Source organism: Orycteropus afer, unplaced genomic scaffold (assembly GCF_000298275.1).
Source record: "Orycteropus afer afer isolate SDZICR_OR568_19922 unplaced genomic scaffold, OryAfe1.0 scaffold00056, whole genome shotgun sequence".
NCBI classification, from domain to species: domain Eukaryota; kingdom Metazoa; phylum Chordata; class Mammalia; order Tubulidentata; family Orycteropodidae; genus Orycteropus; species Orycteropus afer.
This window is the reverse complement of record NW_006921643.1, coordinates 1934424-1956338: the sequence shown is the minus strand read 5'-3', so window position 1 is coordinate 1956338 and position 21915 is coordinate 1934424. Positions and strand designations below refer to the sequence as shown.

General features: G+C 42.6%; 1 protein-coding gene across 1 annotated transcript in view; it reads left to right on the top strand.

Moving 5' to 3' along the window:
• The window catches only part of KLHL3 (kelch like family member 3), a 164462-nt gene that overhangs the window by 45502 nt on the left and 97045 nt on the right, over positions 1-21915 (top strand). Inside the window, exon 4 of the mRNA XM_007938933.2 lies at positions 7971-8133. Coding sequence (XP_007937124.1) covers positions 7971-8133 — 163 coding nt within the window. The remainder of the gene's footprint in view (positions 1-7970; positions 8134-21915) is intronic.

Below are 21915 nucleotides of genomic sequence, written 5' to 3'. Positions count from 1 at the left end.
ACCACACAATCAAATGTTTTTGCATAGTCAATAAAACACAAGTAAACATCTTTCCAGTATTCTTTGCTTTCACTCAAGATCCATCTGACATCAACAGTGATATCTCTTGTTCCACATCCTCTTTTGAATCCAGCTTGCTTTTCTGGAAGTTCTCTGTCAATATACTGCTGCAACCGTTTTGAATCATCTTCAGGAATATTTTACTTGCGTGTGATATGAATGACATTGTTTGATAATTCCACATTCTGTGGGATCACCTTTTTTTTGGAATGGGTACAAATATGGATCTCTTCCAGTCAGTTGGCCAGGTAGCTATCTTCCACATGTCTTGGTAGATGAGTGTGTGCCTCCAGTACAGCATCGGTTTATTGAAACATCTCAATGGGTATTCTGTTAATTCCTGGAGTTCTTTGCTACTTCCTTCAGTGCAGCTTTGACTTCTTCTTTCAATACCATTGGTTCTTGATCATATGCCACCTCCTGAAATGGATGATCATTGACCAGTTCTCTTTGGTATAGTGACTCTTTGTTTTCCTTCCATCTTCATTTGATGTTTCCTACATCATTGAATATTTTGCCCATAGAATCTTTCACTATTACAACTTAAGGGTTGAATTTTTTCTTCAGTTCTTTCAGCTTGAGAAATGTTGAGAGTGTTCTTCCTTTTGCTTTTCTAACTCTAGGTACTTGCACATTTCATTATAATAATTGACTTTGTCTTTTCAAGCTTCTCTTTGGAATCTTCTGTTAAGCTCTTTTATCTTGTCATTTCTTCCACTTACTTTATCTGTTCTCCATTCAAGGGCAAGGTTCAGAGTCTCTTCTGATATCCATTTTGGTCTTTTCTTCCTTTCTTGTCTTTTTAATGAACTTTTGCTTTCTTCATGGATGATGTTCTTGATGTCAGCACACAATTCCTCTGGTTTTTGGTCATTGGTGTTCAATGCATCAAATCTATTCTTTAGATGGTCTCTAAATTCAGGATGGATATAACCAAGGCCATATTTTGGCTCTTGTGGACTTCTTTTAATTGTCTTCAGCTTCAACTTGAACTTGCATATGAGCAGTTGATGGTCTGTTCCACAGTCAGCTCCTGGCCTTGTTTTGACTTAGAATATTGAGCTTTTCCATCACCTTTTCCCACAGATGTAGCTGATCTGATTCCTGTGTATTCCGTCTGGTGAAATCTATGTGTATAGCTGCTTTATGTTGTTGAAAAGGATATTTGCAATGAATAAGTCATTGGTCTTGCAAAATTCTACTATACAATCTCCAGTGTCATTTCTATCACCAAGGCCATATTTTCTAATTACCAGTGATTCTTCTTTGCTTCCAACTTATACATTCCAATCCCCAGTGATAATCAACAGATCTTGATTGCATGTTTGGTCAATTTCAGACTGCAGAAGTTAGTAAAAATCTTGAATTTCCTCATCTTTGACTTTGGTGATTGGTGTGTAAATTTGAATAATAATAGTATTGACTGGTCTTCCTCATAGATGTATGGATATTATCCTATCACTGACAGCATTGTACTTCAGGGTAGATCTTGAAACATTCCTTGTGATGATGAATGGCACACCATTTCTCTTCAATTTATCATTCCAGGTGTAGTAGATCATATGATTATCCAATTCAAAATGGTCCAAACAATTCCATTTTAGCTCACTAATGCCTAGGATATCAATCTTTAAGCATTCCATTTGATTTTTGACAACTTCCAATTTTCTTAGGTTCATACTTCATACATTCCATGTGCTGATTTTTAATACATGTTTGCAGCTGTTACTTCCCATTTTGAGTCATGCCACATCAGCAAATGGAGGTCCCAAAAGCTTTAGTCCATCCATGTCATATGGTCAACTCTACTTTGAGGAGACAGCTCTTCCCCAGTCATATTTTGAGTGTCTTCTGACCGGAGGGACTCATCTTCTGGCACTATATCTGACAATGTTTCAGGGCTATTCATAAAGTTTTCCAGTAATATATCAATGTTTCACTGCTATTCATAAGGTTTTCACTGGCCAATTCTTTGAGAAGTGGATGGTTCATTTCTTTTTCCAAGTCTTTCTTAGTCTGGAAGCTCGGCTGAAACCTGTCCACCATGGGTGACGCTGCTGGTATTTGAAATATTGGTGGCATAGCCTTCAGCATCATATCAACACATAAGCCACCACAGTATGGCAAACTGACAGATGAGTGGTGGTAAGTTAGATTGTTTACACTCAAATCTTACACTCCTCCTTTTCCTAGCTGGGTGACCTAGAGCAAGTTACTTAACTTCTCTTTGCCTCATTGTCCTCATCTGTAATATGGTCATAATAATAGTACTCATAGGGTTATTGTGAGGATTAAAGGAACTAATATAGATAAAACAGAACAGAGCCTGGCACATGGTAAACACTCAATAAATGTTGAGTCTTATTACTGAAGAAATAGGAAGGTAGTGATGGAGTATATATATGTAAAAAGCTTCAGGAATGAGCCTGTGTTCTCATGGACACTGAAGGAGGAACCAGGCAGAGAGTTGGATCCATAGTAGAAGGTGGGAGGCAGAGAGTGACTCCATCTGGCCTTAAAGTGGCTCCGAATTCTCCCAAAGGAGAGTAGTTTGGGATACCTTCTCCCCAAGGTGTGCCCATAATGCTTGGCAATGACAGAGGATTGGGCCAGGTATCAGCTGTTGCTCTGTGTAGGGGCCCTTTAAGAGGTGTATTAAATAGCCAGATGGAGGGTAGAAGCACAATTTAGAAAGCATAGGGCTACAAGCTGTCTCAGTTCTTTCTCCTTCCTTGTGGTAGACTATATCTTGGCTCATGTATTATTTATTCATTCATTCAGCCATTCAGTACACACTTTCTGAGCTCCTGCCCTGTGCCAGTAGACAGTATGGGTACAGAGAGCACTGTGGCAGGCTGTTCCCTCAAGGAGCACTTGGTTAGAAGGTGGAGCCATATGGCTAAGCAAAGGGATACCCTACAATGTGAATAGGTATCAGAACAGAGGTGCTCAGGAAGCAAGAATGGTCATTTCTGCCTTGTGGATGGTCAGGGCAGGTCTCACTCATTACTTGAGCTGGATCTTGAAGGAAGACTGAGAGGCCAGGCTACCTACTCTGCTTATTTGTCTATGTCCCTACTGGTGTGTGAACTCCTTGTGGGACCTCCTATATTTATCTATGTGTGTGTGGAGTGATGGGAGGGACGACATGTACAGGGCTCCAATGGGAGGCATATGAGTGACCTACAAGGAACTATGTGTTGTTTAGAGTCAGTGTAGTGTACCAACTATTCTTTTGTCCTTTTCCCCCCTCCACTTAAAACTGTGGTTTGGTCAGGGGTGACCTTGAGGGAAAACAAAAAATGTTGAAAGGAACAGAGTTTGGATGAAAATGTGGATTCTTCTTCATGCTCTCAGTATTTGCTAAGGCAGTGCTTGCAATTTGTCTATAAAGACAGTACTTGCTGAGAATTTGATACAATGAGCAGATGAGCATGCAGGCACTGGGGATTTCATAAAAGCCTTAAAGGGCAGGGTCAGAGACTTTGGCTAGTTACATGGTCTATAGAGCTGCACCTGTAACTTCTTCTTAGCCAAACATCTCTCGCAGAGACTATGAGTTGCCTTTCCATGGTGGAGGTGGGTGGAAGTGACAACAGTCATAGCTAACAGCTAATGCTCATTATAAACTAAGCACGTCACATAGGTAGTAAGTGATAGAGCTAGAATTTGAACCCGGTTCTCTCTAACTCAATGTGTTCTATGCTTTTGGTGTGACTCTATGACCAGTGCTGGGGTAGAGGGCTTGGGCAGCCCATTTCCCAGCCTCTGGCTGGTGTGCTGCCTCCCTGAAGTAACAGGAGTAGGGGCTTTCTGAAGCAGGGCATTTTCTTTTTACTTCAGCTCATAATGATTGATAATAATAAAAACAAACATAGTTGGCACTATGTCCCAAGCTTTAAATGTGTTACCTCACTTGATCCTCATAACAAACCTTTAAGGCAGTACCACTTTTCCACTCCTGTTACTGATGAGGAAACGGAGGCCAGAGGGGTTAAGTAATGTGTTCTTAGTCATATGGCTGGTAAGTATTGAAGTCAGAATTCGAAGTTCACACTTTTAATCACAGTGCTGAGAGGTCCCCTATTCATCTACACACCTTTCTTTCTCTTTTTTTCTGTCAACAGATTGTATTTAGCACTTTTTCTGTGCCAGGCCTCATGCCCAGTGCTGGGGCAGAGGGCCTGGGCAGCCCATTTCCTAGCCTCTGTGAATGGCCTTGCCTCTCTGAAATTCTAGTAGTAGGTGCTTTCTGAGGCAGGGCATTTCCTTTTGTTTTTGCTAAAGGAAACAAACTCTGTGACAGGATATCCTCTGCTGTGTTTTCATGTTATCCAAGGGAGAGAAAAAACAAGGCAAGTCTGTGATGAAAAATGGAGGGCAGCCATTTGCAAACTGGAGGGGAACTTGTAAACTCTTTGCTGAGGGTCATTCCAAGGTCTCTGTGGTTTTCTAAGAACCATAATGTGGAGGTTGCAAAAAATGGGCTAACTACATTTTGACTTAAGGCAGTCTTCCACCCTGCAAGTGGTTCTAACCTACTATTCCTTCCCCTGTCTCAGCCTCTCCCCTCCAAGGATGTGCAGTACTGCCCTAGGATCCACCAGAAGCTTTGCTTCAAAGCTGAGGATTTGAGCTTTGCCTCTCATTTGTAATCTTGTTATTGCTACCCTTTGAGGGAGTAAAGTTTCAAGTAAGATAAGGCAAGAGGAAATCCTCTCAAGACCCTTGGTGTGAGGAGAGATAACTGAAGACTGTTGCCCCAAGGATGTTTTGCTTTCTTTTCTTTCCAATCCTCTGGGGATTTGCTTTTTTTCTCATGTCCAAACCTGAGAACCCCATTGGACTGGGCCTCAGTTTGTCCCTGAGACCCAGAGTTTGAGTAGTGATATGTCTTCCAGCCTTCAAATCTTCCCTCTCAGCATTTGGACTTCCTTTACTCTTCTTTCTGCCTTCTGTATGAAGCAAGTAGTGAGAAGAAAAGGGCCTTTGACACATAGCTAAACACAGTGTAAGATCAAAGAGAGGGAAGGAGTAATTACAGTAACCACAAACCCCATTCATTTTAGCAAGTCAGGTTGGAAATGCTTTCAGAAAGGAGTGGACCCAGACAGGCTGGGGTGGGGGGCATGGAAAAATGGAAAGCCTTACGATTTTTGCCTCCTAAGTGGGTTTTGTGAGAAGTAGGGAAGTTGAAAGCTATGTGGGTAGCCCTATGCAGGGAGGTTTTAAAAACTGAAAGTATAACCTAAGGAGTGTGTTCAGAAAATATTATTTCATTTCTCTGGCTGAGTGTCATGAACTTGAGAATTTAAGCACCACACTCATGGTGAGAAAGAGAGAAAGGGAAAGGGAATGTGAGTCTCTGGCATGATCTCTTCTTGGCTTGGCTGGAAATACAGTTTAGGGGCAGATTGGATGCTCAGAAATTTTCTGTGGTGCTGCTGTCCCACCCCACCTGCCTCTTCTCACACATAGCCCTTTTGGGACTCTTCATACCTCTGAGACAGGTGTGTCCTAGACAACATTTGATAGCTTCCTTTCCCCCACTATTTCTTTAGCATGAGAAGTCACTGGTCTCCAAGGTGAATAACCTTCACAGTTTGCTGGGACTGAGGGTTTCCCTATGACCAGGAAAGTCCCCAGTAAACCAGGATGGTTGGTCAACCTATGTCCCTAACTCAGGGCATTATAGCTGGTGCTGATCTGAGGGATGTCACAAAGGTCATTTGGGGCCTCAGAACACAGCTTTCCATCCCTGGTATGTATTCAACAAGTATGGTTAATGGAACTTCACTTAGTTAGCTGGCAGAGACTAATCTGGTGTTGAGATCTACTGGGCCAGGGTGAGCAAGCACATGAGTTAATTGACTTTCCCAGTTTATGGCTGCTTAGTGGAGATGGTGGCTGCCTAGTGGGGATGTAGCTCAGGTGGTTAGATTTGGGGCCTAGCTGTGTTCATTTGTGGTCTAAATGTCTCAGGAGAGGGTGATTTTATCTTCTTTCTCAGGAATGAAACAGTAGTTTAGAAAATACAAAGAACATGATGCTAATTTACTGCTCTCCTCTTGGGGACATAGGTGAGTGGAAGGGAGAGGGTGAAAAGAGGGAAGAGGAAATGTTTTCTATGGTTCAGATGCTGTGAAGGAGAAGTTTAAACTTGTAGGTAGGAAGAATTGTCCTCACTGAGAACAGATATTTAGCTGTCCTCACTGAGCACAGATATTATTGTGACCAATAATAGTGGAGGCTTGGGTGCTGGATGCTGGGTTCATTGTCAGGAATAGTGAGGAGTGACCAGCCACCCCAGTGTTAGCACTGAAACTCTGATGTCCTGGGAAACTGTGCCATCCTAGGCAAACCATAGTGTCTGGTTACCCTAGTGAAGGGGTAGGCTCTAGGATGGGCTGTGAACAGAGTTTTTGGCCTGAGCACATAGAGGTGTTGAGAGCCAGAGCTGAGAATTCAGAGCTGTTTTGGGAGAAGTTCAGGGTCCAGAATTTAAATCACAGGAAAAAGAAAAAAAAAAAAAAAAAGCTTATGTAGTCAGTACTCTGAATCAAGAAAACCAATTATCTGTAGTCCATGTCTTCTGGGCAAGCCCTTGGGTATGGCAACAGCTCGAGTCTGGCTGATGCAGTCACTGACTCTGAGAGCCAAGGGAGCAGCTGAGAGCAAAGGTCCCACACCTGGGGATTGTTTTGGGATAAAATGAATGCTTGGGCCCCAAAGTACAACAGCCTCTCATGAAACAGTTCTGCTCAGTGATTTTTTTTCTAAAATTCTTTTTGGAAAATCACCCTCAGAACTATCTGCCATTTCTAAAGTGGAGGAGCTGGGGTGGAGAAAGACTTTTGCCTTCTACCCTGTATTTTTGATCCAGAGGGCAGGTTTCAGCAGCCATGGAAGGTCCCACAGGGAAACTCAACGGGGTTGGCATTCTGAGCAGCCCAGCTGGCCTGCTCAAGCCGGTCTTCCCTGGCTCTCTGGAAAAACACATGCTTATACACCTGAGCAAGAACTATTTTTGTCTTCTAGAATCCAGTATAAATACTCATATGTCCTGTGACCTTTTAAAATGAAACGCAATTCTCTTTTCTCTGAGAATAAAGATGTTCTTCATTTTTTATCTGTTGGTTGGGAGAATAAAGTATGATTGCCTGAGTTCTGAGGGATTTGAGAGAGTGGGTCTTTTGTTCCCTTAAGGAAAGAGGAGATCTAGCTTATCTTGCTTACCACTGAATTTCAGAGCTAAGACCAGTACCTGACATACAGATGCTAAGACTGCCCAATGAGCAGCTCATCATTCTGAGTGAGGGTAGCAAGCTAAAGGCAAAAATTCTCAAAGCACCCTGGGACCTTTAAACAATCTCAGTGCCCGGGCCACACCGCATACCTGTTAAATTAGAATCTCTGAGGGATGAGACCCAGACATTAACATTTTAAAACCTCTCCAGATGACTCCATGGTGCAGCCAAGTTTGAGAACCAGTGCTGTAGGGTCCTGTTACTCAAAGTGTGGTTTGCGGCTGAGCAGCTGCAAGCGTCACCTGGAAGCTTGTTAGAAATGCAGACTCCCAGGCCCCATCCTAAACCTACTGAAGCAGGAATCAGCCTTTTAATAAGGTTCCAGGAGATTCATAGGCACATTAAAGATTGAGAAGCATTGCTGAAGGTTGTAGGGGATACAAAGAATCCACTGGTGCTTAAGGTCCATGAAGTGGAGAGTAATGGGAAATAAGGCTGGGAGGTAGGCCAGGGCTGTCCTGAAAGCCAGGCTGTGAAGCTTAGACTTAATTGGACAGGTAGTGGAGAGCGAAGAGAAGATCTTGAGTATGGGAGTGATATGATTGGAACAGTGTTTTATGGAGATGAATCCCTTCCTCAGAATGTTAATGCCTTCTCCTCCAGGTGCTGCTCCCAGCAGCCAGCTTGCTGCAGCTCATGGATGTTCGACAGAACTGCTGTGACTTCCTGCAATCGCAGTTGCATCCCACCAACTGCTTGGGCATCCGGGCGTTTGCAGACGTGCACACCTGCTCTGACCTTCTGCAGCAGGCCAATGCCTATGCAGGTAAACGGAGCTGGGCTGCTGCATCTCCTCTGAGCTGGTGGATTTGATAACCTTGGCTGCTGTGGACTCCTCAAAGATTATGAGAAGTGGTGTCTGCTGTGAAGCAAATACAATTTAGTTAGGGAGGCAAGATATAGGTGGGAAGCTAATTAACAATAGACTTGATTATCTCATTGCCAAGTGGAATATGATTAATTGTCAGATGGATGGTACAAACAGTGATTTCACAAGAGTCAAGGAAGGCGATCTGATAAGATGTAGTGGGGGAAGAGTAATTTGAGCTATGTCTTGAAATAAATCTTTTTATTGGTGTTGTTTAAGAAAATTTTTATTTTTGAGCAAAGTGTTTGAAGAACACAATTTTTTAAAGTCAAATACTGTTGTGACTCTGATAATGAAAAGCAAGTCTGCTCTGCCTCATCACACCAAGTCTTGTTCTCAGAAACAATCACTTTCAGTTCTGAAAGAATTAATGTACAGGTTCTGATTCAGCTAAAAGCTGACCTGTATGCTATTCCTCCAAGGAACGTTGGGCAATCTACTTCTGTAGTGATACTATTTCGGAAACCCAAGGAGGGGTTGCTATGAGTTGGATCCTACTCACCAGCAGTGAGTTTGGTTTTGGTATCTAAATAAGATGTTTATATTGCTGTGTTATGATTTATTACTTTTAGATATTATCTGTTGAATTCTAATGGAAGAATAGGATTGAACTTTCATAGACTTTGCCTTCACATATATACTCTTCCCTTCTATTTATTCTGCTACTATCATTTCTGCAACTGAGATAAGTCATGTATTACGATTATAGATTTTTTATCAGCATTTTTTTAAATCAGAAAAGAAGTGAATGACTGCCTTTTTGTTTTTCATAGTATGTGTTTCTACCACTAATTCTTATCAGATACAGATGAGCAGTCCTTCGCAGTATGTCAGATAATTTGTTGATACCCATTTTATTTTTCCTAGAGACCATCCTCTACCCCCTGAGTTTGTCATCCTGTTATTTTGAGAGGGAGTGAAGATAAATGTGGATGTTCAGTCAGGCATGTCGGCTGGAAAAAAATCTGCATTGCTGTTTATTTCAGCTTGAGAATGAAGGTCATGAATGACCCAGGGAATAGGCCTGGTCATTTTAATTGATAGATTCAGTCATAGCTACCTCCTTTCTTTACAATAAAGCATCTCACCCTTCTCCCTGTCCAAATGAACATTGTCATGCCTGCTGTTTGGTCTGTGTCTCCTGTCTAACCAATGTCTGGAAATTAGCTGAGAGCCTGCTGGCTGCCCACCTGCCAGCTATCTGTGCTGTGTTAGCCCCTTAGTCCATCAGGCAAGAAGCATTTATGGGTTTTTTTTTTTTTTTTGCATCCTTTTGTTCTCTGATCAAGGCATTGGACTGGGAGCCTGCACACACTCTCATTTATTGCTGAAGTCTGTTTCCGAGGCCACAAACAGGACCAATTGTGAACATGATCTTGATGATGATTGATTTTTGTGAAGGACATTCCCCAGTAGCCTAATCCTGAATTTTGCTGTCTCTTTTTGGCTCTTAGCTTGTTTATCTCCCTGACCCTCCTGTATCTTTTCTCCTTTCTCTGCTGTTCCTCTTGTGCCCTTTTCTATACATATTCTCTGCTTCTTTTTGACCTTTTGTCAGGGAGCCCTGTCTCTCCCTGGGAAGGGCTCTTCAGCCCAGCCTTTGGAGATTCCACTTTCTTGAAGGATGTGGTCAGGTTTTTCTTCAGCAGGTGGCCAGAGCTTGGCCATGTAAACATTTGCCAGTGTAGTGGCAAAGAAAAAGTGCTTAGATGCCAGGACTTCTGTGTCTCCTTCCTTATTTGCCTCATCTTCCCAACCCTCCATTTTGACACAGTGTGCATGCACACACATCACTCATCCCATCCTTTGTAATTGGCTAACACGATCATCGGAGATTTGGGGAGTGTGCTGACCCACAACCTTTGACAAAGGCTCCTGGGTTTTCTGGCCTGACTTCTCTCCACTTTCATGATCTCTTATTTCTTCTCTTTCACTCTCTGATAATGAAATTCATCTGTAAGAGAGTGGGGAGGATGCTATTGGGACATATCCATCTTCTTGGAGCTTCCTGGTTCAGATGTTGTCACAGTGACGGGGCTCTGCCAGCAGTGTGGGCGCATGTGTGTACACATGCATATGCAGATACCTTGATGGATTATTTTTAGATAGCATTTGTTAAGCTCTCACATTGGATCACGCCATATGCTAAGCATTTTATGTGCATCATTTCATTTAATGCATGTAATAACTGAGGAAAATAAAGCACAGAGAGGCTGAGTAATTTGTTGAGGTCATATAGCTAGTAGAGACAGAGGCAAGTTTCAAACCCAGACAGTGATGACTCCAGAACCAGTGTTTATAATTATTACATCCTACTGTTTCTAGGCTGAGTTTGGACATAAGGTATCCCTGTGAATCAGTAACTTAGGTGTGTAGGTGGCTAGAGTTGGCATTTTCCATTGGGAGTCTGTGCCATGTAGTCCCCAAATCCCAGCAACCATAAATGTAGACAGACATCCATCTGCTTCTGCTAGACACAGGGTGTTTAGTCATCTTGGGGAGGGGGCAGTGAGATGTGTCTTATCTTCCCTGTTGGGAGGCTCCCACTGTCCTCACACTTTCCCTGGCTTGATTAGCGTGATGTTCAAGTTTAGCGTCCCCTCCTCTCTGTCCTGCAGGCCTTCTGTTGAGCCTACACACATCTCCTGCATGGCTTTCTTTGCAGCCCTCAGCCATACAGTGCAGTAAGGTCATATTTTTAAGGTAGTATGGTAATGCAGGGGTTGATAGGACATGATAAAAAGACAATAGAAGGGGAAGACTTTTCACATTGTGAAAGTAAGACTGTCTCTAGAGAAGGAAGGAAAAAAAAAAAATGATCTGTGCTTACCTCTCTCTACCCATCCAGTGATGTGAGCCTGCTTTGTTTTCTTTGTCTTGCACCCCCTGACTTTACATGACCATCATTGTTCTTGAGACAAGCTGTCATCTCCATAAGTGTGGAGTGTGGCTAGGGTCACACACAAGGGTCACTGTTGGCCTCTGTGTTCATAGCATTTTCTGGGCACCACAGGCTATGAAAAGTGACAGATTTTGCTGAGCCTGTGCCTTGAATTCAAGAAGAGCTTCAAGCCAACCAATTATAAAGAGATCTTCCTGATCAGGACTAGGAATCAGATCAGAAATCACTTTGGAGCAGAATGGCCCTGGGCCTGTTGCGAAGGGGTTGGTACATTCTGTCTTGCCTCTCAGGATGGTTTAAGGATCAATAGGGGTAGGGAGGGAGCAGAGCCTCCTGCAAAAGTAGGCACCACGTGGTGCGGTGCTCTGGTGCTCTCCCTGCCACCTCATCATCTGCAGTGAGAGAGCCTTTGAACCAGGCCTGTGGATGGACAAGCATCCTCGGGTCACTGACTGCCACTGCTATGGTCTGCATGCACTTTTGGGGAAGAGGAGCATTTCCAAAGCTTCCAGTTTTGGTTTTTCTATCCAAATGTACAGGCAGGCAGGTCCAATACTGCTTCCCCACTCTTTCCAGTCTGGCCAGCTGAGCTCTTCTTCACTTGTCTGCAGCCTCCTGCTTTGCCTCTCAATTCTGTTCGGGAGAAATTTCTCCAAGATAAGTTTTCTTTTTTCAGTTATTATTGTTATTGTTATTTTAATATAAAAACTATCCCTGATCATTACAGAGAAAGCAGTCAGGCAGAAAGAACATGATAAGCCCCACAGTCCTACCCAGAGAGAACCACAGACAGCTTGTTGTCATTGTTATGTACTGTCGAGTCGTCTCCAACTCATAGTGACCCCTCCTTGGGTTTCTGAGGTGGTATCTCTATGAAAGTAGATTGCCCAACTTTCCTTTCAAGGAGTGGCTGGTGGGTTTGAACTGCCAAACTTTTGGTTAGCAGTCAAGTGCCTTAGGCACTATGCCACCAGATCTTTCATTGCATATGTATGTTTTCCAGAAAAAAAAATCTTAGCAGTACATTCTGAACATCTTTCCATGTCAACAGATAAATTTCTATACCTTTATTTAAAAACTTTAGTAAATGTATTTAACAAGCTACTTATACTCATGATAAAAAGAAAAAATTCAAACAGAACACATAAGTATAGGCCAAACTCCCTGCCATCAAGTTGATTCTGACTCATAGTGATCCTATAGGACAGAATAGAACTGCCCCATAGGGTTTCCAAGGCTGTAAATCTTTATGGAAGCAGACTGCCTCATCTTTCTCCTGTGGAGCAGCTGGTGGGTTTGAACCATTGACCTTTTGGTTAGCAGCCCAATGCTTTAACCACAGCACCACCAAAGTTCCCTCATAGTATAAAATACAAAGTGAATCTCCTTATGATCGCACTCTCTGAATTCTGTAATATATACGGAATTTATATATTTTACTTTCTAATGTATACAAATAGAAGCATCTATACTCATTGTATTTTTTTTCCCACTTAATACTAAGTCTTGGAGTATTTAGGACTCCAGATACTTGTACATAGCTATATCTTATTGTTTTTATTGGGTGCTTCATATAACTGAACCATAGTTTATTTAACCAGCTCTCTGTGATGAACATTAACAATTCCAGTTTTTTTCTTTCATATGAAATGCTTCAGTGAGAATTCTTACACGTAATTATTTTGTAGTATATTCATTTGCTAATACAGTATAACATGCAATCTTAGTAGCATAATTGTTGGATCAAGGAGAATGTACGTTTATATATATATTTTGATAGATATTACTATTCTCCCCTAAAAATGTAACTTTATTTTTAAGGCCAGCCTCTGACTTCTGATGTCTTCAGCTTTCCTGGTGAGAGCACTAGGAGGCAGATTTACTATGACTTTGTGGGGTTGGCACATTACCCCATCCAGCTGCCGGTTGGGTTTCCTGTTTGGAATGGCCCTGTCTCTTCCTGCTGTGGCAGTCCCTCCTCCTTCCTGTGGATCCAGTTTTCCCCCAGGGCTATGCCCACAGATTTGTGCTCTGATATATATTATTCTGGGGTAAGGAGGGCTTCACATTTAGAAGCTGATTGCTCAGACCCCTGGTCCCAGCCAATTGCATCACAGCTCTCCTGGGTAGCTAGTAACCGGGAGAGGGACCCTAGTGTTTTGCATTGCCTGTTTCTTATTCCTCATTATTGTTGTTTTCAGGTACTGCTTAATCTTTAACCTCAGAGGCCAGGGCCTAGGTTTATGGGGACTTTGTGGTTTAGTAATTGGGCAGCCATGCACTGGCCCATCAGCAGAGCTGGTTGGGAGAGATGTTAATGGGACCCCATTAATGAAATGGCAATTAAAATTCTTTGGACATGTTGTTTATATCAGTCTGCCAAAGCTGAGCTGAAACCCTCCAGCCATGGGATGGAAAAGCCATTGGATTTCATGTGCTCAAGGAAAGAAATGGCCTTTTTTCGATGGATTGAGTCATTTGAGAGCATGGAATGGAGTACTTAAATTTAAGGTAGTTAAAAAAAAAAAAAACCCACAATGCATTTAAAAACATAAATTTCTGCCTCAGTGAGGTTCATTGCTGCCCCAAACTTGGCATCATAAGACAATCATGATCATGATAATAGAGTGAGTTTCTATCATTTTTGAATACTTACTGTGTGCCATGTGTGGTGCTACACATTTCATAGATATCACCTCATTTCTTTCACAAGACTATAACTCAAAAACCTAAGCTCACTGCCATCGAGTCAATTCTAACTCATAGAGACCCTATAAGACACAGTAGAACTGCCTAGAGTGTTTCTAAGGCTGTAAATCTTTATAGAACTAACCAGTTTGAACCACTGACCTTTTCGTTAGCAACTGAATGCTTTAACCACTACACCACCAGAACTCCTTCACATAACTATTTAAAAAAAAAAAAAAACCCAAAACCAACCCACTGCCATTGAGTTGATTCTGACTCATGGCAACTCCCATTGGATTACTAAGGCAGTAAATCTTTATGTAAACAGATTGCCCCGTCTTCCTTTTGCGGAGTCACTTGTGGGTTTGAACCACCAACCTTCTGATTAGCAGTCAAATGCCTTAGACACTGCACCACCAGAGCTCCTTAGTAACTCCCCACACTTACTGTAATCAAGATGATTCCTACTCATAGAGACCCACATTTGGGTTTCCAAGGCTGTAAATATTTATGGAAATAGATTGCCCCAACTTCCTATTGTGGAGCAGCTTGTGGGTTTGAACTGCTTATCTTCTGGTTAACAGCCAAATGCCTTATCCACTACACCACTAGAGCTCCATAACTGTAACCCACTGCTGTTGAGTTGGATCTGACTCATAGCAACCCTTCTTTGGGTTTCTGAGGCAGTATCAATCACTATGGAAGTAGGTTGCCCAACCTTCCTTCTGAGGGGTGGCTGGTGGGATTGAATCACCAGCCTTCTGGTTAGCAGTCAAGTGCCTTAGGCACTAAGCCCCCATAACTGTGTTGTTATGTGCCATCGAGTCGGCCCCGACCCATAGCGACCCCTCCTTGGGTTTCTGAGGTGGTATCACTACAGAAGTAGATTGCCCAACCTTCCTTCTGAGGAGTGGCTGGTGGGTTTGAGCCATCAACCTTCTGGTTTGCAGTCAAGTGCTTTAGGCACTATGCTACCAGAGCTCCTCCCCATAACTGTTTTTTTTTTTTTTTGTTATTTGCCATCGAGTCAGCCCTGACTCCTAGCGACCCCTCCTTGGGTTTCTGAGGCAGTTATCACTACGGAAGTAGGATTGCCCAAACTTCCTTCTGAGAAGTGGCTGGTGGGTTTGAACCGCCAGCCTCCTAGTTAGCAGTCAAGTGCCTTTAGGCACTCTGCTACCAGAGCTCCTTCCATAACTGTAGGAAGTCGTTATTTATTTTCCCAATTTATAGATGAAAAAACTCAAGCTCCAGGGAAGTTTAATAACTTGCCTAAGATCATACAACTTGTAGGTGGCAGTGCCAAGCTTCACAGTGAGGTTGTCTGACTCCAGAGCCTGTGTGCTCCGAGCCCCACTTCTTATATTCCTATCCACCCAGGCCAGTCCATCTCTCCATGATAGTTGCCTCATTTCTGCCTTTCCTTGATTTTCTGCCTCTAGCTTGAAAGTGGCCAATAAAGCAGTAGTGCAGATGCAGATAGTTTTTGTTGCTAGCTGTTCTCCTTGTTGAGATTTTAGGAAACTTCCTTTGTTTCTTTCACTCTCTGGGCAACTGAGAATTTTGGTGTTGAATCAATAGTGCTGACAACTAGACAGTTTTGATATAACTATTTGTGTGTGTGTGTGTGTGTATGTGTGTGTCTGTCTGTCTAAGAAGTCCTGGTAGTGCAATGGTTAAGCACTCAGCTGTTAACGAAAACGTCTGCCATTCTAACCCACCAGCCTGCTCAGCCTGAGAAAGATATGGCAATTTGCTTCCATAATGATTTATAGCCTTGGAAACCCTGTGAGGGCAGTTCTGCTCTGCCCTGTGGGTCACTATGAGTCAGAATAGACTGGATAGCAGTGGATTGTGTGTGTGTGTGTGTGTGTGTGTGAGAGAGAGAGAGAGAGAGAGTAGTACAAGGACGAGGACAAGGAGAGAGAGGGACAGAAAGGGGAAGGGCAATATATATATTTCTGGAATTAAGTCAACATGGAAAGAGCTCATTTCCTACCATCCCCAGGGAGGATGAAGGTAGTAATGTTTTAGAGTCTAAGGATTGGTGGTCATGACCCTTCTGGGAGAAGGTCGAGGTAGGTCTCTGTTACTTCCCTGTGGGAGGTGAATCATCTAGGAGCAGAGAAACTGTGGGCCCTGAAAGCCAAATATTGATTCAAAAATAGGGCAATAGGGGCCAAGAGAGAGATTTAAGGCAGGTTTTTTTTTTTTTTTTTTTTTTTTTAGACCTTGCTAAAGTCTTTGATTCTATTTGTGTATCCACCTGTGTCTGCCTGTCTCTCCTGAGGATGTGGTCATTGGTTGGGTTCAGAGACACTCACACTTGTTCCCTGGGGCCCCTCACCCTGGGAATTATGGGATTTGCTTCATCCTTTCAGGTAGTTACAGAAATCATAGATGGGTCATTAGTTTTATTTTTTCTGGTCTTGTAGTTTAGATGAACCATATACAAAGCTTAGATTTATTTATATCATCCCAAAAGAGGGAAGAATAGGCTTGGGCCTAGCTTGGGAGTTTGCCTGATCCTAGCCAGTCCCGAAGCTCAATGGTTTTAGACCCCAATGTATGCAGACGTTGAGGTGAACACTGGTGATTCAGCTTCTAACAAGACAAACTTAGACCCTGCCCTCAGGAGTTCCAGCGTGATCTGTAAATAAATGACAACAAAACAGAGTAATAAAGGCAATGGTTATTACTATTTCTAGTTTGGGGGCCTTTGGGAACACAGAAGAATGTCATTTCACATAGCTTGGTGGACAGGGAAAGGTCTCAATTCAGGGGTTAGTTCTGAAATTTGAACCCAAATCAAATAACATATTGCACTGGGGATATTTGCTGCAAGGGACCTCTTTAAAATGTTCAAGACCAAAGACGTCACTCTGAAGACTAAGGTGTGCCTGACCCAAGCCATGGTGTTTTCAGTAGCTTCATATGATTGTGAGAGCTGGACAGTGAATAGGAAAGACTGCAGAAGAACTGATGCTTTAGAATTGTGGTGTTGGAGAAGAATATTGAAGGTACCATGGACTGCTAGAAGAATGAACAAATCTGTCTTAGAGGACATACAGCCAGAATGTTCTTTAGAAATGAGAATGGCTGGACTTCGTCTCTCATACTTTAGTTATGTTGTTAGAAGGGATCAGTCACTGGAGAGGGATATCATGCTGAGTAAAGTGAAGGGTAGTGAAAAAGGAGAAGACCTTCAACGAAATGGATTGATAAGTAGCTGCAGTGATGGGCTCAAACATGGCAACAACTGGGGTCTCAAGTATAGCAAGAATCATGGAGCTGGCTCAGGACCGGGTGGTGTTTTGTTCTGCTGTGCATAGGGTCTCTGAGTCGGAGACGACTCAACGGAACCCAACAACAACAACAACAAGTGATATAATGCATATAAAATACCTAGCACATTGTTAGCTACTGTTAAGAAATGTCCTCAGCCTTCTCCATGCCTGCTTCCTTGAAAGGACCTTACTCTATACCCAGACAAAGCTCTTTCCTGAAGCTGTGCCACTCAACATTTTTTTGTCTTTTAAGAGCTTGTTTTACATTCAACGTAATGTGTACATTTAGTTTCATTCCCTGTTCACCATGTCCAGCCCTAACCCAGTCTCCTCCCCTCCCTACCCTGCAACCCTCTCCCTGTGCCCCTCATATTTATGCACTGTTTGTCCTGCATTTCCTCAGTTTGAATGTTGGTCCTCTGGTGTCCCGTGGTCTGTTGCTCTAAGGGATGTATTTCCATAGAGTATGTGGGTGCATCATACTGGGTGAGTGGTCTTGTTAACTATTGGGCTGAGAGCCCGTCCCTGGGGGTGAGTTTTATTCCAGGCACAGAAAGTATTCCAGAGCCATAGTATTGGGAGTCTCACCAGATTTCATCAGACCAGTAATTCTGGTCATTATTGAGTTTCTGGATTATGTTCCATGTTTTCCCTTCCACTCTATCCAGGATCTCCAGATTTGATCTTTCCTGAGTGGTTGGTATTGGTAGCCGGGCACCATCTGGTTCTTCTGATTTGGAGGGCCATTGTGTCCTATGGCTGATTGCTTCTAAATGCCTTTTTTTTTTTCTTTCCTGTATTCTTCTTCACTTCTGACTTTAGGAGACCATTAGCTACATCTTAGATGGCTGCTTGAAAGCTTTTAAGACCCCAGTCGCTACTCACCCATGTAGGATGTGGAGCAACGCTTTTATGTATTTTGTTGTGCCAATTGAGTCTGGTGTCCCCCAGTACTGTGGTCCTTAGGCAGTAGATCTATTGGATCTCTCTCCCATAGTGTCAGGATGTCTGTAAGAGATTACTCTGTGTCTGTCTTCTATTGTTTCTGTAAGGACTGCAGGTATTTTGTATCGCTGGTGTCTGTGCAACATTAGCTTCAGCTGAATCTGTCCTTGGCCTAGAGTATACCTCTGTTCACTGATCCCCGTCTGCTCATCTCAAGTGTTTATGTGTTTATCCGTATAGCCTAGTGTTTGATGTTAATGGCAATGTGGTATTGTGGACACATTGGTTGGTATTAGCATCTGTCGTCTATCTCTTATGTGCACAATTCAATGTCCTCTCATTTCCCAATCTTCTTATGGTGGTCATATATCCTTCTTGTATATCCCTCCCCCTACTCATGTCAGTGTGTAAGCCCCAACTAGCCTGAAATTAATCCATCCCCTTCCCTCCCCATCCTGGTAACCTACTAGGTGAGTTCCCTTTCTCAAGCAAACCCTTCTCTGTCTTTCTACAGTAATGAGCTCATACAGTACTTGTCTTTCTGCAATTGACTTATTTCACTCAGCATAATGTCCTCCAGGTTCATCCACGTTGTGAGATGATTTGCGTATCCCTCATTGTTCTTTAATATGGCATAGTATTCCATTGTGTGGCTATAATCAACATTTCTTTTTAACATTAGGAAGATATATGTGCGTGTTTCTTGATGGAGAAGGACTTGAAGTTACCTGGTGTCCTCTCCTCATTCTCCATAATTTCTCCCCCAAATGGACAAGAACAGACCCCATATTTAATCAATCAGGACTTGGGACTTAAATGGCCTTTCTTATTTACAGTAAATGCCTGGTTTACTAAAACTCTTAACCAGAATCCGTAAATGACTTACTGTTCTCTCTTTCCACTCCTCTTTAAAGAAAAAGAAGCAAAAAGACATGAAAAATTGGAGTTTATTATTACAGGTTCCCAAAATTACATGAAACAAAGTTTGGCCATTCTCACTTCTAAGGAGCATTCTGGCTGTACTACTTCCAAGACAGATTTGTTTATTATCCTAGCAGTCCATGGTATTTTCAGTATTCTTTGCCAACACCACAATTCAAATGTATCAATTTTTCTTCGATCTTCCTTATTCATTGTCCAGCTTTCACATGCATATGGGGTGATTGAAAAGACCATGGCTTGGGTCAGGTGCAAAGTGCAAAGTCAGCCTTCAAAGTGACATCTAACACTTTAAAGAGGTCTTTTGCAGCAGATTTGCCCAGTGCAATATGGTGTCTGATTTTTTGACTGCTGCTTCCATGGTTATTGATTGGATGGATCCAAGTAAAATGAAATCCCTGACAACTTTAATCTTTTCTCCATTTATGGTGGATGTTGCTTATTGGTCCAGTTGTGAGGATTTTTGTTTTCTTAATGTTGAGGTGTAATCCATACTGAAGGCTGTAGTCTTTGATCTTCATCAGTAAGTGCTTCAAGTCCTCTTCACTTTCAACAAGCAGGGTTGTATTATCTGCATATCATATGTTGTTAATGAGTCTTCCTCCAAACCTGATGTTGCATTCTTCTTCATGTAGTCCAGCTTCTTAAATAGTCCCCCATAATAATGGGTGCTCAGTAGACATTGAGGATATAACCTGGCTCCAGCAGGACTCTAGCTAGGCTGAGCTGTTGCTCTTCCCTAGGCAGGCTCTAAGGTGCTCTGGTGGCACAATGGTTAAGTGCTTGATGGCTGATTGAAAAGTTGACAATTCCAACCCACCAATAGTTCCTTGTACAAAAGACCTGGCAATCTGCTCCCGTAAAGATTATGCCTAGAAAGCCTTGTTGGACAGTTCTGGTCTGTCGTATAGATTTGCTGTGAGTCAAACTCAACTTGACAGCACATAACAACACCAACAGTCTACAAGCTCTGAATGTTCCTGCTTTCATGCTTTTACTTCTGCTTAGAGCATCTCTCCCAGTCATGGTCCCGTGGGCTTTGGGTTGCAGTTATTGGTGCCTTGTCTCATCACTCTTACAAACCAATAGTCTCCTTGTAGGCAGAAGCTCTGCCTTCTCTCTTGTTTATTTCCTCACTGTATTTGGCACATTCTACATTTATAGTTATCAAGCACTTGTAATGGTCTCAGTAAATGTATTTGCTTTTTTAATGCTCAGATTATTAGATCTATTTTACTGAAAACTGCAGCTTTAAGAAATTGAGTGACTTGTATCACTGGAAAGTTTGCTGAACTCAGTGGAATTAATTGGGACTATAAGATCTTTGAAGGTTCACAAACTCACACACGGGACCTATAGTCCTAAGGGATGTCTCTCGTGCTGTGGAAATGCCTCTTCCGTTAAAGTAAAAGCAGTGCTGCCCACAGAGCTAGACTTTGTGAAGTAGGAACCTGGGCTGATAATACTCTTTCTTCATTTCTAGAGAGTTTCTTAAAGATCTCAAAATAGACTAATATGTATTATCTTATTTGAGTTTTAAAACAATCTGGAGAACTAGGTCAGGTGTTATAGTCTTATTTATGGATGTAAAAGCCAAAACCTGGAAAGAAGTGACTATAAAAGGTAGAGCTAGGACCTGAAACTAGGCTTCTGACTTCTTAGCCAAGGCTATTCATTATATTTTCCCCTTAATACATGTTTCCAAAAGCAAAACAAACTTCCACCACCAGCAGCAAAAACCCCAAGCAAACAAAAACATCCAAACAAATGTTAAAAGTAGAAGATGATTCGTAAGAAGGTATCTTCTGGGGCAGATTGGGTTCTTTCCAGGAAGCAGCTGTGAAGAGGACTGACTTGAGTACAAAGGCTTCTGGGGAACTCCTATTTTCCAGGAAATTGTGTTAGCCAGAGCATCCTGTTCCTGTTTTTTCTATCCTGCTGTTTCTTGAGTGTTGCCAACAGACAGGGAACTCTGGTCCAGTGACTCTGGGGCCCAGCCTTGTCTCCTCAGCCTGAAAGGAGAAATGAAGACGTTTTCCTCTTTAGTCCCTTTGTGTCCTGCCCGTGCCCTTCAGTTCTCTTGGGTCCATGGGTGACAGCCTGGAGGAGAAGCTGCTGCCCATGAGTCCCTTTGTTTTCCCTTCCCCACCAGAAACTGCTTCCTGGGAGGATTTCTGAATGGGGTTTCAATGGAAGCTTCTAGATGGGAAAAGAAGGAGCTTGCTTCAGAAGAGGTTCCAGATTCAAATCCTCTCTGCCTTAATTTATCACTGAGGACTTCTGGTTTGTTCATCAAGCTATCACTCCACTTCTATTTCTTTTTTTTTTTCAATATCGCAGCCCATCTACTTTTGGCTCTATGAATTGTGAGGTTCTTTTCACAACACAGAATTTTACTTCCTTACCTCTTTCTCTTCTCTTCACTCTTTCCTTCTTCTAAATGTCAGTTTTTTTGTCAACTAAAAATAAACACGGAAAGGCCTGATGGGACTCTGGAGCACAGGGATTTTGGTACTGGGCTTGCCTCTCTGCTTGAGAACTGAATGAGTCTTGCTGAGCTCAGCCCCACAGAGACTCAGTGCCTCACACTTTTTTACAGTGTGGTGGCTTGTATGGTGACCATTTTTTCTATCTACCATTTCTTGGGTATTGCCAACAGATGGGGGACTCTGGTCCAAAGACCAGACAGAGCATGGAGAGAAAACACAGTTACTTTCCCAGCCTCCAGACCAAGAATGTATTCTCACCAGCTACAGGATTGCTCCCTTATTTTATTTAAAAATCTTTAGGAATGGAAACTTCTGAAATTGTTGTTGTTGTTGTTTGCCGTCGAGTCGGCCCCGACTCATAGCGACCCCTCCTTGGGTATCCGAGGCAGTATCACTACAGAAGTAGGATTGCCCAACCTTCCTTCCGAGG